General features: G+C 35.5%; 1 protein-coding gene and 1 long non-coding RNA gene across 2 annotated transcripts; both read right to left on the minus strand.

Moving 5' to 3' along the window:
* Positions 1 to 1139: 1139 nt before the first annotated feature.
* Positions 1140 to 2279, minus strand: LOC133521973 (uncharacterized). Its single transcript, XR_009799973.1, has 2 exons — positions 1729 to 2279; positions 1140 to 1499 (listed from the first exon to the last, which is right to left on the minus strand). It is a non-coding gene; the product is annotated as an uncharacterized LOC133521973 (long non-coding RNA).
* Positions 2280 to 5477: 3198 nt separating this feature from the next.
* On the minus strand, positions 5478 to 18093 carry LOC133521983 (uncharacterized). The gene is made up of 4 exons (XM_061857146.1): positions 17947 to 18093; positions 8054 to 8174; positions 7448 to 7547; positions 5478 to 6513 (listed from the first exon to the last, which is right to left on the minus strand). Exons 1-4 carry the CDS (start codon positions 17986 to 17988, stop codon positions 6396 to 6398), a joined length of 381 nt encoding a protein of 126 aa, XP_061713130.1. The 5' UTR covers positions 17989 to 18093; the 3' UTR covers positions 5478 to 6395.
* Between the last annotated feature and the right edge of the window lie 894 nt (positions 18094 to 18987).

Raw genomic sequence — 18987 nt, forward strand, 5'->3', positions numbered from 1 at the left:
ATACCCCACACGTATGGGTTTGATGAAAAAAGATTTTTTGAGTTTCAGTTCTAAGTATGGGGAACCCCCAAAATTTATTGTTTTTTTTCTATTTTTGTGTGAAAATCTTAATGCGGTTCATAGAATACATCCACTTACTAAGTTTGAACAGTACAGCTCTTATAGTTTCGGAAAAAAGTGGCTGTGACAGAATCGGACAGACAGACGGACATGACGAATCTATAAGGGTTCCGTTTTTTGCCATTTGGCTACGGAACCCTAAAAATGATATAAGAAACCTCAATATCATTTTTGAAGACCTATCCATAGATACCCCACACGTATGGGTTTGATGAAAAAAGATTTTTTGAGTTTCAGTTCTAAGCAAAGAATATAATACTCACTAGGAGAAGAACGCTAACTCCATACAAAAAAATGTCCCTTTCAAAAGTTCGTTTATACTAGTGGCGCTCTCTTTGTATCTCAGTACTAAAATTGACAACCGGTTTAGCCTGGCGGGTTTTGGTAGGTAGTGATCCAGTTCTAGCTAGCTAGCTAGTGGTTCTGGGTTCGAATCCCGGCGACGGAATTTCTTTTTGTATTTTTTCATTTTTGTTTTTGTTGGGGTGAGGTTTTTAAATTAGTATTTACTATTTACCAAATTAAAAAATATTATGATACATATTAATCAAAATCACAGGCTTCCTTTGTCCTAAGAGATAATGATATCTATATTTTGAAGTTTTATCAATATAAAAGGTAACAATACAGTTTATTATCAAGTTATAAATATTTTTATTCCTATATATTAGGATCAAAAGAGCTTAATTCGTTCGAAAAACATACAATAGACAGGAAACAAGTCATTTTCTATACAAATTTATGTATCGGACGGGGCTTGTTGAACTAACTGTGACACTCCATATAATATCTACATACGTATATGAATTTTATTCAATGAGACCACAGGTCGGTAATTTCGGTTCATTATTGATGTGGGTACCAAATAGTTAACCTATCCTGTGCGTGTGATTATTATCTTTTGATTTTTTTAAGTCGTTATTTATGTTTAGGTCGCCTATTTTTAGCGCATGTTTTAATTCCCAGATTACCTTCGTAACAATAAATAGAAGTCATTAAAATTTTCATGATAAAAACAATTTTATATATATAGATATACTATTTATTGCATTTGATATAGCTTTTTATATATCTAAAACATGATCTTTGGCACATCTGATTTTACTCCACAATTGCATTTAGTGTAAATTGTAATCATAGCACATATATATATCAGCCCAGAAAACTAAAAATACATGAATATATGACAGACAAAGTTGTTATTACATCTATCCGATTGTCGGACACTTTCTGCTCCACAGCTCAGTGCAGCGGTCTTGTTGATGGTCACCGGGAAACTACAACTAGTCGGAATTATGTGGCGGATCCGTGCCTTTTGATTTTGAGCCTTTCCAAGGAAATGATATGACGGCCAAGGATTATTTTCTCACGTTCACCCTCTAAAACAAAACAGTCACATTTTAAACAATACTATAACTTATGTCCCTAATTACTAACCTTGCTAATAGCTACCAGAGTTCTAAATTGCCAGTTTTACATCTATGATGAATTTTGATTGTAATTTTGGATGCGATAGGGCGACCGAGGGACTTAAGAGGGTGGTAAGATTAAATTTATGTATTTGGCAATAGTACACTTATTTTATTTATAGACTAAAATATTTCTTACCTTGAAATAATTGTTGTTTCTTAGTTTAGTACAATGGATTAAACTTTAACCAAGTCTGAGCGGAGATACTGTGCGGTGGATTTTTAATTTAAATTAATCAATAAATCTATTTCAAGAACATAAATCGTTATTTAATCATTTTATATGAAAACTGATAGTTTTGAAAATGAAAATAGTTTTGCGTCAATGACTTTGACAGCATTGACATTGCAGACTTTTGTCTATGTTCTAACCGGCCAGACCCAAGTGCAAGGCTTTATGGAGGGTATATGTGCTTCTGACCTCTATAGATTTTATGAACATAGACAAAGACAAACTGAAATAGGTAATAATTTATATAAAATAATAATAATTTACATATGGTAGTGTGACATAAATCAAAATATTTGATAAAAATGATTTTATTTGTTGCCAAAGTTGAATAGACAAAGTCAGATAGGAGCAATGTTGCTGTAACAAAATATTTTTATATTAATAACTGGTATCTATTTCCAGAATGTCAGACCACACATGCGCAATTATGAAGCGGCACGTCTTTCTAAGGAAGTCGACAGGCCTTGGTTCTAAGTATGGGGAACCCCCAAAATGTATTGTTTTTAGGGTTCCGTAGCCAAATGGCAAAAAACGGAACCCTTATAGATTCGTCATGTCCGTCTGTCTGTCCGATTCTGTCACAGCCACTTTTTTCCGAAACTATAAGAGCTGTACTGTTCAAACTTAGTAAGTGGATGTATTCTATGAACCGCATTAAGATTTTCACACAAAAATAGAAAAAAAACAATAAATTTTGGGGGTTCCCCATACTTAGAACTGAAACTCAAAAAATCTTTTTTCATCAAACCCATACGTGTGGGGTATCTATGGATAGGTCTTCAAAAATGATATTGAGGTTTCTAATATCATTTTTTTCTAAAATGAATAGTTTGCGCGAGAGACACTTCCAAAGTGAAAAAAAGTGTGTCCCCCCCCCCCGTAACTTCTAAAATAACAGAATGAAAAATTTAAAAAAAATATATGATATACATTGCTATGTAAACTTCCACCGAAAATTGGTTTGAACGAGATCTAGTAAGTTGTTTTTTTTTAATACGTCATGAAATTAAAAAAAAAAAAAAAATTTCATCATAATCATACGTGTGGGGTATCTATGGATAGGTCTTCAAAAATGATATTAAGGTTTCTAATATCATTTTTTTCTAAACTGAATAGTTTGCGCGAGAGAACCTTCCAAAGTGAAAAAAAGTGTGTCCCCCCCCCCCCGTAACTTCTAAAATAACAGACTGAAAAATCTAAAAAAAATATATGATATACATTGCTATGTAAACTTCCACCGAAAATTGGTTTGAACGAGATCTAGTAAGTAGTTTTTTTTTAATACGTCATGAAATTAAAAAAAAAAATTTTTTTTCATCATACCCATACGTGTGGGGTATCTATGGATAGGTCTTCAAAAATGATATTAAGGTTTCTAATATCATTTTTTTCTAAACTGAATAGTTTGCGCGAGAGAACCTTCCAAAGTGAAAAAAAGTGTGTCCCCCCCCCTGTAACTTCTAAAATAACAGAATGAAAAATCTAAAAAAAATATATGATATACATTACCATGCAAACTTCCACCGAAAATTAGTTTGAACGAGATCTAGTGAGTAGTTTTTTTTTAATATGTCATAAAATTTAAAAAAAAATTTTTTCATCAAACATATGCGTGTGGGGTATCTATGGATAGGTCTTCAAAAATGATATTTAGGTTCCTAATATCATTTTTTTCTAAACTGAATAGTTTGCGCGAGAGACACTTCCAAAGTGGTAAAATGTGTGTCCAAAGTGGTAAAATGTTGAACAACATCTAGTAAGAAGATTTTTTTTTAATACGTCTTAAATTGTACGGAACCCTTCATGCGCGAGTCTGACTCGCACTTGGCCGCTTTTTTTTCTATTTTTGTGTGAAAATCTTAATGCGGTTCATAGAATACATCCACTTACTAAGTTTGAACAGTACAGCTCTTATAGTTTCGGAAAAAAGTGGCTGTGACAGAATCGGACAGACAGACGGACATGACGAATCTATAAGGGTTCCGTTTTTTGCCATTTGGCTACGGAACCCTAAAAACATACGTAAATAAAAATTTGACGTTAAGTTTAACTTTGAATTCGTTTGTATAAAATTAATTATAAATTTTGCGAAGCGTCTGGTTGACGTAACTGGTGACCAAAGAGCTGATGGATCCCTCGTCCTCGCACAAAGTATCAGCATTTTGCGATACAACGAGGAAATGCCGCCAGCATTCTTGGTACAATGCCTCAAGGGCCTATTTTAGATTTAAACTAGCTATACTGAATTAGTAATACCTCTGTATATATCTATTATGTAAATAAAGATTATATTTCACCACTAAAAAAAACCTAAAATAAAATACATATTTTAAACTGAGCGCCATCTATTACAACCATTGTGCGACACTCAGTGCGCTATGGAAGTTAACGTCCTTGTATATTTTCTCGTTCATAGTTTAAATCCTAGAGGGCCATACGAGATGCCGCCGCACGCTGTCGCCATTAGCTTAGCCATTACTCGTAGTAAAACGCCTAAAAACTATGGACGGTAGAGAAAGGACGCCAATCTCTTATGGCAGAACTGTTGCCAAAGCAGTGAACGGAAATGCCAAAGTGACCATCTTTCAGCTTTAAATAATAATTCTTATTCTCTCCGGTGGCGCAAGGTAGGCTCATGAATACCTATACTCATGAACTTACATGAACTTTCATCAATTTCATCATAGAGGTATAATAACATAGACATGAAATGGGGGGGAGGTTTAACAAATAACCCGACCAAATTACGTAGGTTGCTTTTGGTATGTTGTCAGGAATGTTAAAACGTGTTTTTAACTTTGTCGCATTGCGTATGTTCTATCCCGCACAGGCGCACGCGTTATAGCACATCACATCTAAGTATATAAAATACTAGGTCTATGACATTTCATTCCGGTGTGATGTTATGAATATTGTGGTGCCACCTATTAAATGTTTTTGGTGGACACTTAGAGATTTTGCTCCTTTTTCTACACTCCATAGTAAAAACATTTGGACTCACGTTATCGCAATTTGTACAATATGAGTTAATAAAAACAATCGGTACCGTCAAATTTCTCAATATTGTCTACTATTGGCTTAAAAAACGGTGATTCTTAAAAAACCAACTGTATAATATAATAAATATCTAATTACTTTTTAATAGTCGCGCCCATACGCCCGAGACTTAGATTAGCAAGACCTTGCATGCAATTTACGAGCAAGTTATATTGCCGACTACTAAGGTAAACTGCATTAAAAAATGATATCAGATACCGTAATGTACTGAAAATTGCATGGAAGTTCTTGCTAGTCTAAACCTCGCTTTAGAAATTAGACAAAACCAACTGTTGGGTAATGACAACCGTTTTTTTAAGCCAGGCAATGTTGGGCATAGCAAGCAATGTTGAGAAGGTTGACGGTAGTAGGTATCTTAGCCATTCACTATCTGCAAGGAGCACCATTTTCAGTTTACCGTCAGGTACGGTAAAATATTGTGAGTTAGTGATAAAGTATGTTATTCTTGAAACGGTTGTCTATTCGATAAGTTTCATGGCTTTTGTACGAAATATTATTAATTTGATATTTACCGACTGCACTTCGGTAAATAAAAACACCTTGAGGAAACAGGACTAATGACTAGTTGTAGAAACCAGTGATAAAAAAGGAAAAAAGAATCAACAAAGTAATAGGCATTTAATAAAAAAAAGTTCAAGTTTAAACATTTTACGAACATACACAGATTTGCAGTATAAAATTGATACACATTTTACAAGTTGCAATTTATAAGCTCGAAAGGCTCGAATGTATACATAACAATTTATGAGTGTATAATAACACTTTAAATGCCGTTATGACTGTAAATGGACCAATATGTGAAGTCTTAGATTAATATTAAAATTGTCGAAAATAAGTTATTATAGTCTACCTTAAAATTACTTATAACCTTGGAAGAGACGGAGTAACGAGGTTTTGTGAATACATTAGATAACTTCATACTTTGTTTCTCCTGTACTTAGTACATGATAATTATTGTGTGGATATGCCTACATAAATATAGGCCTTTACGAATTGTTTTTTACCTTTTGGTATAAAATAGTATATTACGGTACGTTTTTACCAAATAATAATAATATTAAAGCTTCTATTAATGTGCATTCCTTAAATGTCTTAAATATAAGTAGATAAAGATAATTTATCTATAAAATGAATACCTTTGCAGGTGGGTTAAATAACCTCAATATGGTGTCTTGACTGGCTGTTAGTCCTCGTTGTTTTATTCTACAGTGTGTATATGACAATTGCTAGCAGGAGGGCTAAGATGGTCGGCTCTTTATCATTTGTCACCATGCCTGTCACGTTCTAAAAAATATGTAAGCGTGAAAGTAACAGGCATAGTGACAAGTGATAAAAATGGAACCATGCTGCCACCGCTGACCTCTTCTTCACTGTAGGTACGTTTTGTACTTGCTATTGTAATTTAAAATCTGATCATTTCAGATCTTTAAAGTCTTTGGATTGTATTTGTCTTGAAGTATTGTTAATGTGCTAAGTATTAAAGTAGTCCTTGCTGGCTTAGGGCGGGAAGTGTCAACTTAACCGCCTCGTTGAGTGAGGACGGCATCCAAGAGCAGGACAGCGCCGTTGATGATGGACAGAGAAGCTTTCGCCAGATTCTTGTTTACGAATTCGGTCTTGGAGGCATTGTGGAATCTGAAATTCAAAGTTTGCTCTGTTATTATTTTGTTTAATTGTAGTAAATATTAGGAATACCTACACTTACTGAAAACTCGACTTGCGTCATTCAAAAAGATTTAAGAATTATTTCGCTTAATTTTTTTTTCGCAAGTGTGATGAAAAACATTGTGTATCTCCAGGGGTAAGAAAATTGCAAACTCGAGTCTTTAATGCACTCCAGCCTGCGGCTGTCGTGCAATCTAAAGACCTCGTTTGCAAAATTTCACTTACCTCCTCGTTACACAATGTACTATTGAAATTTCCATAGACTTTAGTTAAAATATTACCCACGCGCTTCGGCCTTTTTACATACTTTTATTTAGCTTCACCGCGTATCTTCTTTGTATAAATCTACATGTGCTTCAAATCTTGCAACTTATATTTGAACCACTTCCTGGTGTCTGTTTGAGCTGAAATTTGGTATATTTCCGTATTTCCGATGACAATGCAATAGTATGCTAACATGGAGCTGATCTGATGATGCAGTCGGAAGGTAGCCAAAGGAACTCTTCGATGGGAAAACATAAACACATTGAATTTAGGCTCATTTGAAAGGTCTCCAGAAGTACTTGATAGACATACAAGATAGAGAAAGTGCAGTCGGCAATAAAAGTGTGTATTAAAAATATTTTTGACGGTTACTTGTTATGAAATAGAGAACTAGTTATGACTATATAAATGAGGCATTATAAAAATCAATGACCGTGAAATGTTCTTTTTGGTAGAGTTTTTGTTTCTTAGGTACGTGTCTTGACTTCTTTGCACAATACGCGCTTTTGGTACTTCCGAGAGTTACGAGTAAATAAAAGATAATTTATGTAAAAAATGTACTTAAGTTTTGGGACCATTTGCTACCAAGTTCTCTGATCAAATATAGCTAATTAAAATAATAATTAATAAGTGGACTCACCTGTCAATGAGGATCGCGCCGCTGGCAATGAAGAGGCCTACTCCAATCAGTGTGTAGAAGATGTCTACGCGCTTGTGGGACGGGGTTTGAAGAATGTAACCTGAAACCAACAACCAATACATTTACCACTTTATATTTTATGGTTATAAAAATAGTGGAAGCTCAGTTTATAGGCTAACTGCAATCACTGTTTTGAAAAATTCATGATTATTAGATATCTACGGAACGAATACTTACCAGCTTGCTTTAGGTAGAAAATCGATGTGATGTGATTATGTGGTCCCAATTTTAAATTAAGTCTCTGAAGTAGACCCTACCCTGTGAAAGCTTCAGTAAACTTTCTTCGTCTTGCTCATGACAAGAAATATCTTTTATTCTGGCCGTTCTGACGGATTAATTTTTCTTACCATTAAGTTTTTGCAAGCAAGACGGATCCAGGATGGCTCCCTTTAATCACATTTTACGGCTGACCCTTAATCGTCTTTTACGATTGTAATTCTCTAGGCCGGGAGGTTAGACCAACATGCCCAGCTCCACATCACTATTAAAGATCACGGAGACCTGAAAACGACTGCCATAGCTCTGGGTAAGTAAGTAAGTGCTTACCAGCGGCTGCGCCGGCGATGACGATGAGGTACCCGACGAAGGTGCCGGTCACCAACATGCCTGTTTCCACGTCGGCGTTGAAGCTCACTGCGTGTATTCCCACGCAGGAGCATGTCAGAGCCTGGAATCAATGAATAGACGTTTGAGATACAAGAAATAGTTATAATATATTAAATATTGTTGACCTTATTCTTGTTCTTTATTCTATTTATACCTATGGAGTATGCGATTAGATTAGCCATACTTAATGTGTAAAAACTTCATATCTTTAGAAAATCCATTCGTCAGATAGGTAGAATGTTTTCATATTTATAATGCAGATCAACCATAATAAGTAGGTAATTATGTATGTACGTCCGTGGTACAAAATGTCAAGAGAAATACCAACCTATTAAGGTACTTACACACCTTGTAAACATCATGCTAATTAACTTTACCCTGACACGCCCTGTGTTAAAAGCATTTATGCGTCAGCGTCAACAATATCAACATACCTATTTGTAATTTAGTTATTTATATTTTTTTCTTAGACCTTATGGCAAGATTATGGTCACTACGTAAGGCCAAATACAATCTGACCTCCATATCGCGAACGTGACGGACGACAAAGGTTAGATACAGTTATGTATCACGTTTTCACTATTCTTCCTAAAGTGAAGTTCAATAGAAATTATATTTATACGACATTATACATAAGTGAAATATTTTTTTTGCATTGAACATATATTTATTATAAAAATAATTAACGTATATTTTAACGAGTAATTGATATAAATAAAAGGTATAATAATTATACCTAATATATTAGGTATATTAATTATTATGCTTGTCCACAAAAAGATGCGAGATTCAGAAGAAATGAAGGTAAATTGGTTTGTTTACATTATTTGCAATTACTATTGAACCTCACTTTAGGCTACATTGTCTGTTAATCGACGAATCTATAGCGAAATGTTATATTGACTGTTGCCAGTCAAGGCGGGAGATTAATATGGAACACAAAATGTTAAGAAGGGAAGGAAAATGACAAAAGCATAACAAATGGTGTCAAATATAACAATAGAAGAGGACGTGCTTGTAGGTCTCCAAGAAGGTCGTAGTTGACAGAAGTTCCTTTTCCGGCCACACGTCATTCACAAAAATAAATGGCAAATGATCTCATTGCTTGTATCACGCGAACCGCCGTTGTGAGTAAATAGGTTACGCGTACGATAACTTGTTTACAATGAACTGGTCTGAGACCTCAACTTGCGTGAGTCACGGTGATTATACGAAACAATTTAATAAATAGTTTATAGGGATGATTTATTGAACACTAGTGAAGTCATTACTTTTTATAAACAACTGGCCATTTTTGTATAGGTAACTATAATATTATTGGCTATTTTGACAAAAACTTATTCTGGCAATACAAATATCGTAAGGTGAACAATATTTAATTTCTACCATAAGCTTACACCCAGTATAATGAAATGTTGAACTCGAATGCTCCTAACAATTAGTCAGCAGTAAAGACAATTAGCACTAATTTAGAAACTAATTATAGTGAACATGTTACGTTACGAATTGCGGTCAAGAATTCAAGATGAATGCACGCCTTTATCTCACAAATTAAGAAACTATAAGTTCATAAAAAAGGCTAAGATTCAGATTTTTTCTAACACGACATGCTTATTCTGACTATGTTGTTAATGTTGTTATAAATCATGTTGTTGTGTTGTTAAGTTTGTGCAGCGCATGAGTCGGGAATGTGTATTGGTAACTTATTGTCCGAGTATTGTGTAAACTACCTTCTTGTTATTTTCTTAACGCTTATTATTAAGTAATTAATTAATTTAAGTTCTCATAATAAGTGAATTGTAAAATTCTTAATGGGATTAAATGATCTGTAAACCTAACCTAAATACATTATATTACCTAAGTATGCAAACGTTATAGATATCACTTATAGGTAAGTAGTTATGTTGCTGTAATTTTTAAATTTTATTGATTGCCTATATTATATTGATTTTATCTACTTGTGCCATATGTTGACAAAACGTGATATGACTACTCATTTAAGCTGCCTTTCTCATTAAATTTACATTTGATTATTTACATTGTTACTAATTGTCTTTTAGGTGTCGTACTTATTTAACTACGAATTCGATATAATAATAACACACCTGAAATGTAGTTAGCTCTCTAATTAGTCTGAGACACTATTTACACACCTCGCACCTACATAGTAGATTAGGTGCTCAGTATACTAATTATATCTATAGAATTATTTAGGTGTATTACAAATGCCTCATTGACGACAGACTTGTTCACATTACGAGTAGTAAACAGTCAAATATGATGTCATATAGTGCCACAATTATGCCGCGATAATACATTCAAGTCAAGCATCGAGGTCGGCTATCAATGGGCCTCGCGAGGATAGCTTTCCTGATGAGGATTAATTGATTTCCAAAGCTGTTTAGGCTCTTAAGTGGGTGGATCGTAGCTACATAATGTTTTTGACAGCTAAACTCCGACTAGCGTATCCGGTATCGGACGATTCGATACCGGTATTTAAATCCGAATACAGGCATTTTGGAATCAATACCGGTATTGTATATAAAGATATTGTTGTTGGTATTGTTTTTTTAAAGTAAAATCAGTTAAATAGTCAATGAGAATGGTCTGTTTTGTCAGTATGTACTGATAGTCTGCAATCCTTAACAAAAATCTAAAGGTCAGTACGAGGTAACTACTGCAATAAATGTCTCCAGAAGCAAGGTTGTATAGTATAACTCGTATAAAAATTCTTAGCTTTACGCCAATTGTTATTACTACGGATGTACTTAATTCAATTGTGAAGGGTACGCGTTATCAAAATGAATAGGTAACACAAGTGTAAAGCTCCGATAAGACTTGAACATTGGGTACTTTATCAGTTCATTGAATTTAGCCCGCATCCGAAAACTTATTAAATATAACATACGGTTAGTTAGGTAATATCGTGATACCGTGGCTGGGCTGTTAATGTTAATCAATAGAATATTTACGATAATATTATTCTAAATGTGGTTAATTATGGAAATTTAATTCAGTCTAATTGCTATAAATAGGTATTATGGACAGCTGGTTCACTGGACGTTTCAGACGGTTAATGTATATACTATACCAATGCGTAGGTATCAATTGAATGAACGTAGGATATTTAATGGGTGTTTGTGCCATTTATTTCGAGTCATGACCTCATAAAGGCATTAAGGTACTCGTGAGAACCAAGGTGGGCGCCAACGCACACGTGTCAGTTGAGACTCTGGTCATTGGAGGATTCGATTCCGTTTTTTATAAGCTTTTAGTAAACTTGCAATGTTTGGAGGTGAATTCGGCACAATGTTTCGTATCCGATTTCGCCAAAATTGCCAGTATTGTTATTATCAATGTAAGTCAGTTGAAAATGCTATACCTATGCATATGATGTCATAGAGCTGATCTGATGATGGAGACAGATAAGATAGATAAGATAAGATAAGATAATTTATTCCATAACAATTTTACAATCATGTCGGAAATATATTTAACCTATAAGTACTAAAATGAATCACGATTCTATAAATAACATGCATAACTTAAACTAAAATATACAAAATATAAAATATTAAAAATTGCAGTCGTATAAATGTCATAATAAAATGTGAACACTTTGAAAAATAAATTAAAGATTACAAATATAGTCGTTAACATCGTAATAACATTTACTAATTAAATGGTCCCTTAGCCTGCATTTAAATTTATCTATATTATTCATTAATTTTAGTTCTGTGGGGAGGCAGTTATTCAATTCAATTCAATTCAATACTTTATTGATAAAATAAAATTTTACATGTCAGGTACCATTGTGCTTATAGCTAAGTCTTATTATTTAATATTGCTCATAGTTGAGAGGCAAGGCTGAGTTAACGAACCAGTTGTTTTGTATGTATATATAATGTACATAGTTTTACTCACCAGATACAGTGCTAGGTCTCGAAAAAGGCATCGACAGAATAGTATGCATCAGACACCAGTTTAGATTTAAGTTTTTTATTGAAATTGTCGTCGCTCGCAGTTTGTTTTAACTCAAGTAGTATTTTATTATATACTTTAGGCCCTACCGTGTGCATACACTTTCTAGACTTGGCAAGTCGCGTTTTAGGGGGATAAAGTTCATTTTGCCTTCTGGAACTCGCACCGCGTGCGTTGCCGCGAGTCGGAAATTGCGTTAGGTTACGTCTTACGTATTTTGCCACTTCGAAGATATATAAACACGGTAGGGTGAGAATTCCTGTTTGTTTAAACAGTTCCTGTGCTGGATGGTCCCATGGGACCCCAGATATGCACCGAATCGCTCGTTTTTGGAGTTTGAATGGCCTCAGTCGGTCCGCAGCGTCGCCCCATAGGTCAATACCGTATGTTAGTATTGAATGAAAGTAGCCGTAATAAGCTTTCTTAACATTATTTATATTTAGACTGGGGCGAAGTCTGCCCAGGGCGAAGCAAGCGGATGACAGGCGGTCACATAACTGATCAATATGCGGACTCCACGTAAGCCCAGAGTCAATTATCAGACCTAGGTATTTCACTTGATCCACCTGAGGGACACGCTGGCCATTGCAACTTATGTGTAAATCGTGCACTCTTTTACCTCGCAAGCAGAAGCGTATTATATTAGCCAACGTTCAATATCATTCCGTTGGCTGAAAACCACTTCGCTACCTCGTCCATTACTTTAGCCAATTTGTATTTGAGTAGGATGTGATTTTCTGCCGCGACGATTACACAACAGTCATCAGCAAACATCACAATTTCCGCATCGTCGGTGGCGGTTGTGAAATCGTTCATTAATATTGAAAAAAGGTTATTTCCGATCACAGACCCTTGAGGAACAGCAGTATCCCCCAATTCCAGGAGATCAGATCGTACACCACGAACGGATGTTAATTGTTTCCGGCCCTTTAGGAAGGAGGCTATAAATTTTATACAATTTTATTGCTTGATATCGCACACAATGGTGAACAACTTTCAATTTAGGCGCTATCAAGATGTCCAAGTCCTTCCTGCATGTGTTCATTCTAGAGATTCTTTCTTCCTCGGTCTCGTATCTCTCTAAATGTTTCACGACTCCAGTTAGTAAGACTAGAATATACAGACAGGGTACTGTTAGAATTTTGAGCCGGACAAAGTGTTCCCTACACGACTGCCACCACGGGATACGGACCATGATTTTGATAGCACGTTTTTGGGCAACAAATGCTTTATTTATATTGTATTTGTAGCTTTGACCCCAAAACTTAATGCTGTATCGCAATCGAGACTCTACCAATGCATAATATACTGACGTTAGTTGCTTTAAAGTAACTTCATCGCGTAAGCTTCTCAGTGCATAGCAAGCGGAGCTGATGTTATTTTCCAGCGACTTAAGTTCTTCTCTCCAGTTAAGATCTCTATCTAAATGTATACCAAGGAATTTAACACAATCTTCAGTGGCCACATCAGAACCTTCCAAGTTAACGTGTAGGGACTCTCTATTCCTAGACGTTGTTCTAAATAGCATGGCTTTTGTTTTATTCATGTTCAGGTTAGGTTATTGCTATTGAACCACGTTTGAAACTTTCTAAGGAGTGCATTTACTTTATTGTTCAGTTCTTCTGTATTAGTTGAGGCAACTATTGCGTTTGTGTCATCTGCAAAAACGACCACTCCAACATCGCTAAAATGTTTACTAATGCAATCAACCAAATCATTGACAAATATTACAAACAGAATAGGTCCCAGAATAGAACCCTGCGGCACCCCTTTATTAATTTGACAGATGAAGGTGGTCTATTCCTAGACTATCTATGATAATACAACCCAAACGTACCTATTCAGTTTGATCTCATTGGAATCTCCTCGATACTTAGTGGATGACCGTTTAAAGAAAGTCGACAATTCAATGTAAGTAATTTTAGACAAAATTAATTTTGTAGACAAAGTCAAGATGTCGAAACTTGAGTTCTGGTAATCTTGTTGGAGACTTGATTGTGTCTTCTGTGGCACTTCAAATGCTCTACATTTTCTCATGCAAAAGATTTTTAAGCACAGGATATAACTGCAGGTAGTCTAACTGGTCCTTGACTAGATACTTGTAAATTGTCAAGACGGAACCAGCAATGTATCATTGGTTAACTCAGAGGATCTAGTTTCCGTGACCTTTTTGAGTGGGCGCCGGTTATTTTGTACAATCAATATGTAAGTAGCTACACATTATGAACCCTATTCCCCAGACTTACGTTCAAAAGTGTGTGTACATATTTCTAGCGTGACTCGCTGCGTGTCATCATAACCAAGAATACGGGCAGTGTCAGAGAAACAATCGACGGCATTTACGAGTTATAATTAGAAGGTCGTATCTGTACACACATTTTATACCAAGCTACGATATTTTGGCATCAGACTGTAGGATTAGATAAGTGCGGTCATGGTTTAGTACTAGTGCTATATTGGTACAATCAATTAATTTCTTTATCACTAACGTGCTAATCCTGAGAAAATGATGATGTTATTTTGCTTCGACGAATTTATGTAGAAGGTTTATTTTATTTAATCGTATGGCATAACATAATACAGAAGCATATAATATCCAATAATTATTAAATGTCAACACAAAGACCATTCAGCCATTTGATGGCTTCGTCGCACAGGGAGATCAGATCTTCTGGAGGACCGGCAGTATAGCGTAATATGGGGCAGTCTTCAATTATGTGCTGGATAGTCTGGGTTTCAGCACCGCAAGCGCAAGCAGGAGAGTCCACCCATCCACAGCGGTGTTTATATTGAGCGCAACGTCCGTGGCCGGTACGAAGCCTGTTGAGTTTGCACCAGTGTCGCCTCGGAAGGTCCAATCCTTTTATTTTGGAGCCAGGTGTAATTCCGGAGCCTAGTTTTTCCGCCATTAAGGAGTACCACGTCCTGGACCATTCACGTTGCAAGTCGAATTGTCCATCTACTAGTTCCTTGGCGATGTTGTACGGGGGCTTCCTTGATTTTAGGCGGTGGTAAGCGGGTGCTATAAAATCTGCATAAATAGGGAGACGAGGGTCTTATTTTATCTTATATTTGTTCAGCTCGACATCCACTTTGGTGGCATGAGCACTGTCAAGCCATTCCGCTGCACAATATTCTCCCGTGGAAAACACCAGAGATACCTTTAGAAGGTACCTAATAGAAATGCGTGATGCAAACGCATGTTCTAACTGGTGTAATTTATTTTTTTCGATAATCTGGGGCAATATCATGGGCTGACAAAAATGATTTAGGTCCACGTACCAGGCAGGTGACCGCGTATCGAGCAAGCTTTTTTTACCCTTTTTAAGGTAGTCCTTTTTTTCGGCAACTACCAGTCTAATGTATCGAAATAAATATCTAGACATATACATATTATATTGAGAAATGGAATTTAAAAATGTGGCTACTTGCAACCGATGTAGCATGACTCACCGTTTTGCTATTTCAAAGGAAATAGGTACATTTAGCACGACACATGCTTATTTTTATTGTATTAATTGCGTGGCACAATCTAAGGGCACATTTAAGTAAAATTTATAATGAAGTTTTTTACCACTCAAATTCTTCAAAAATACCCAGATTAATAACCAAAGATACAACTTACAAAATATATAAAATATATTTATTTGGTGTGAAGCATTACAAATTATTTAATTAATAATATATAGCCAACCGCTCAGTATAAGTAGTGTTATAGACAGCTATTTATGACCAAGTATGACACGACAGTGATTTCATCATTGAACAGGACACCCAGGAAAACCTAAAGGGAGTAGGTAGGTATAAGTTTATAAACTTGAAAGTATTTAAAAAAACTACTATTTGATTTTTATTACAAGGTAAATTGTATTTAAAAGTATTTAAACTATGATAATGTCCATATTCGAACGCGTAAAATAGTTACCTGAAATAGCTAGAAATCTATAAAATTGTTAGATGTGCCATAAAGTCTGTTCGGTTCTATCGCCCAAACATTTCTCTTTCAACATCACCACAAAGTAAACAACTGTGGGCGGTCTACGAAGGAATAAAATAACTTGTACCAAAATTAAAAATGTACGGCAAATAAGGCCCTAAAACCTGTTATGCGCTTCACAAACCGGCTTCATTTCATCTAACAACTAAGGTCCAATGAAACTTGACCCCGAAATACGTTGTAACTAATCGTAATCGGAGGCCATACTCGCAATGTTCGGCTGTGACGGAATTGTTGGTAATCGTTATGAAGGGCCCTTTTGAAGGGAAAGTGGACGTGCCTATAGATTCAGTGAAGGTGAAAGTTAGACTCATTCGTATTCATAATGGCTTATCAACCTTAAGTATACGCTTGAATCCTACTGGAGTCGTAGGTACCTACGCTTGAAAGTGATGTGTGTTTCACATGATTTGGTTGACTTCCAGGGAAAAGTAGATTGAAAATTACTGTGCCCTAGATTCTTAATGATGGAGATACGACTGTATAGAATTGGTGATATGACAACAATATGATTACCTACGTACTATACATATGTATACTACGAGTAAAATATTATTTATAGAGCTTAAATAACAAAACAAATATTATTGTTATTTACAATAACAATATACATAATGGATATATACAGATGATTACTATGACTAGCTTATATCTAAAATAGGTCCTTAAGGCATTGTACCAAGGATGCTGGCGGCATTTCCTCGTTGTATTGCAATACTATTGTTATTTATAGACGGCAAATTTTGTTTGATTAATTTACAGGCCACGATCATGGCAATCTACTCGAACGGTGAAAACTGGTAATTTCATGGTTTAAATTTTGCAAAATCTGTTAAAGATAATGCAACAAGTTACCTACAGGTAATTACATGGTATTTTTTTTTACCACCAGCCATACTCTTGTAGTATTATCTGATAATACTGAACAACTTTTATTATGGGACCGTTACCGTAATCGCGAAAAAAGTTTGGCTGTCCCATAGAAATCAGTGGCATCATATCAGCCGGAATGTATGAAACCGCCAATTTTTTTTCGCGGTTTCGGCATTGTTCCCATACTAATAGTTATTCAGTATGACCTATGAAGTCACTACGCAGAGGATGGCTGGTGGTTAAAATTTAGGCGTTGCACAAAATAATAGCATAAAATTGTCATAAAAAATAGCTATATAACTTTTCAAAAAAGCAATGAGCCCGTATTAGGAAAGTACTTATAAAAAATAAGAAAAACAATGTAAATTCTAAAGTAAACTTAAGTAGGTATACGTCGCATACCCAACATGTTAGTTATCTTGAAGCTATTTCGTAATTCTCAACAAATATCAATAACGATTGATAAGACCATCCTCAATTTCCTGTTATCAAGGTTAGTAGCTAATCCACGCAAGGTAAAAATTGTAAAGAAGACAAACAAGACAATGTTACAAACTACCCATGCCTAATGCATTCATCTCTACAAAGTTCAGGTCAGCGGTGTCAGCGGCACTAATCTCAAATAAAGAGTGAATATAGCCTGCACACTGTGTGCATAACACTTTGGTTTAAACATTATGTACAGTCATTGACGCCCGGCACAACAACAACAAACCTCTCATTGCTCACTGAAAACTGAAGTGGAAAATTCAATCCTAATAGTCTAATAATAAAGTTGTGTTTAAACTATACTAGTCTTTTTAATTTGAAGCTACTGTGTTTACCTACAGGTATTACGCAGCAGTAATAAAAACATTCATAGTCCATGTCCATGCATTTACGAAAGTATTATCACTCCAAATTTAGAATGGGTGTGACATCCGGAACCCACAAAGCCAGTGGCATAATTAATAATATAACGTTTAATTGAATATAAACTCACCAGCTCCAAGAACTTAAGGATGGACAGTCTGCTGATGGCCATTTTGAAGATTTAAAGTCTGACAACACTGTTTGTTTACACTCGGCGAGCGCACGGCGCGGGTACTTGTTGTGAGGGCTCTGGAAGAACTGGCGCGGCGCGAGTTTCTACTACAGCGCGGCGTGGCGTGACGCCTCCGGGGGGATGAGATCATCGTTCGTGTGTCCATGTCCATGGCTTTACTATTCCGGAAACTCATAAAAACACGTCCCTATCTTATAATAGTTATTCTGATTCTGAGTCAGACGTTAGCATCAAAGCATTCGACGCGGGTCTAATATTTTTATATGCAGCTTGCTTCTATAATTAACTCTTTTCGTTTATATTGGTGTTAGAATTTAGAATATCTTTGTGACTTAGCTGCCGTCTCGTAAAATGTGGGCGTTGGCTGTTGGCTCTAGTTACGGGAATATCCGTAAAACCCAGGATATTGTGGTGACTCCACATAGACTGAGGACCTTCTTGCATTATGGTGACGTCATGAACGACTCAATCGATGAGGTAGTTTGGCCATTTTCGTCCGTTGAAGGCTACAAATGAGCAGTTCTGTGATTTTACTTTTAAGCCAGAGATTTTTTAGGTGAGATCTTCGATTAACAACAGTTCCTTTCTACTTTAATCAAGGTAAAATAATAGTAGAGGTGAACGCTAAAAGTAGTAAAGACAAAATGTTTTGAAAGAGCATATAACCACTACGTAATGTTTTGTGTAATGTGTCATACTTGATACTTACTAATAGCCCCCGTTTTCAACGCAGCCTATTGTGACAACAGGGTAACTATGCAACCCTACACTGAGCGTGGCTCGACTTGCTGTGGGCTGGTTTTTGTATGGAGTAACTGTCACGTAAATTATTTGTGAATATTTTTTAAATGTTAAGCACATTCATTTATTTAGAAATGCAACATTTAAGTAAGTAATTAAAAATACGGTATTTTTCTTATATATATTTTTTAATAAGCCCAACCAAAAGAGAGTTCATCGAACTGTTGTAGGGGACCA

This window comes from Cydia pomonella, chromosome 10, assembly GCF_033807575.1.
Source record: "Cydia pomonella isolate Wapato2018A chromosome 10, ilCydPomo1, whole genome shotgun sequence".
Taxonomy (NCBI): Eukaryota; Metazoa; Arthropoda; class Insecta; order Lepidoptera; family Tortricidae; genus Cydia; species Cydia pomonella.

Coding starts and splice junctions, on each gene's coding strand:
- LOC133521983 (XM_061857146.1), bottom strand. CDS start 17,988: ATGGCCATCAGCAGACTGTCCATCCTTAAGTTCTTGGAGCTG. Junction 8,175..17,946: donor TCCTTAAGTTCTTGGAGCTG/GTGAGTTTATAT, acceptor CATTGATTCCAG/GCTCTGACATGCTCCTGCGT. Junction 6,514..7,447: donor GGCGCGATCCTCATTGACAG/GTGAGTCCACTT, acceptor TTTGAATTTCAG/ATTCCACAATGCCTCCAAGA.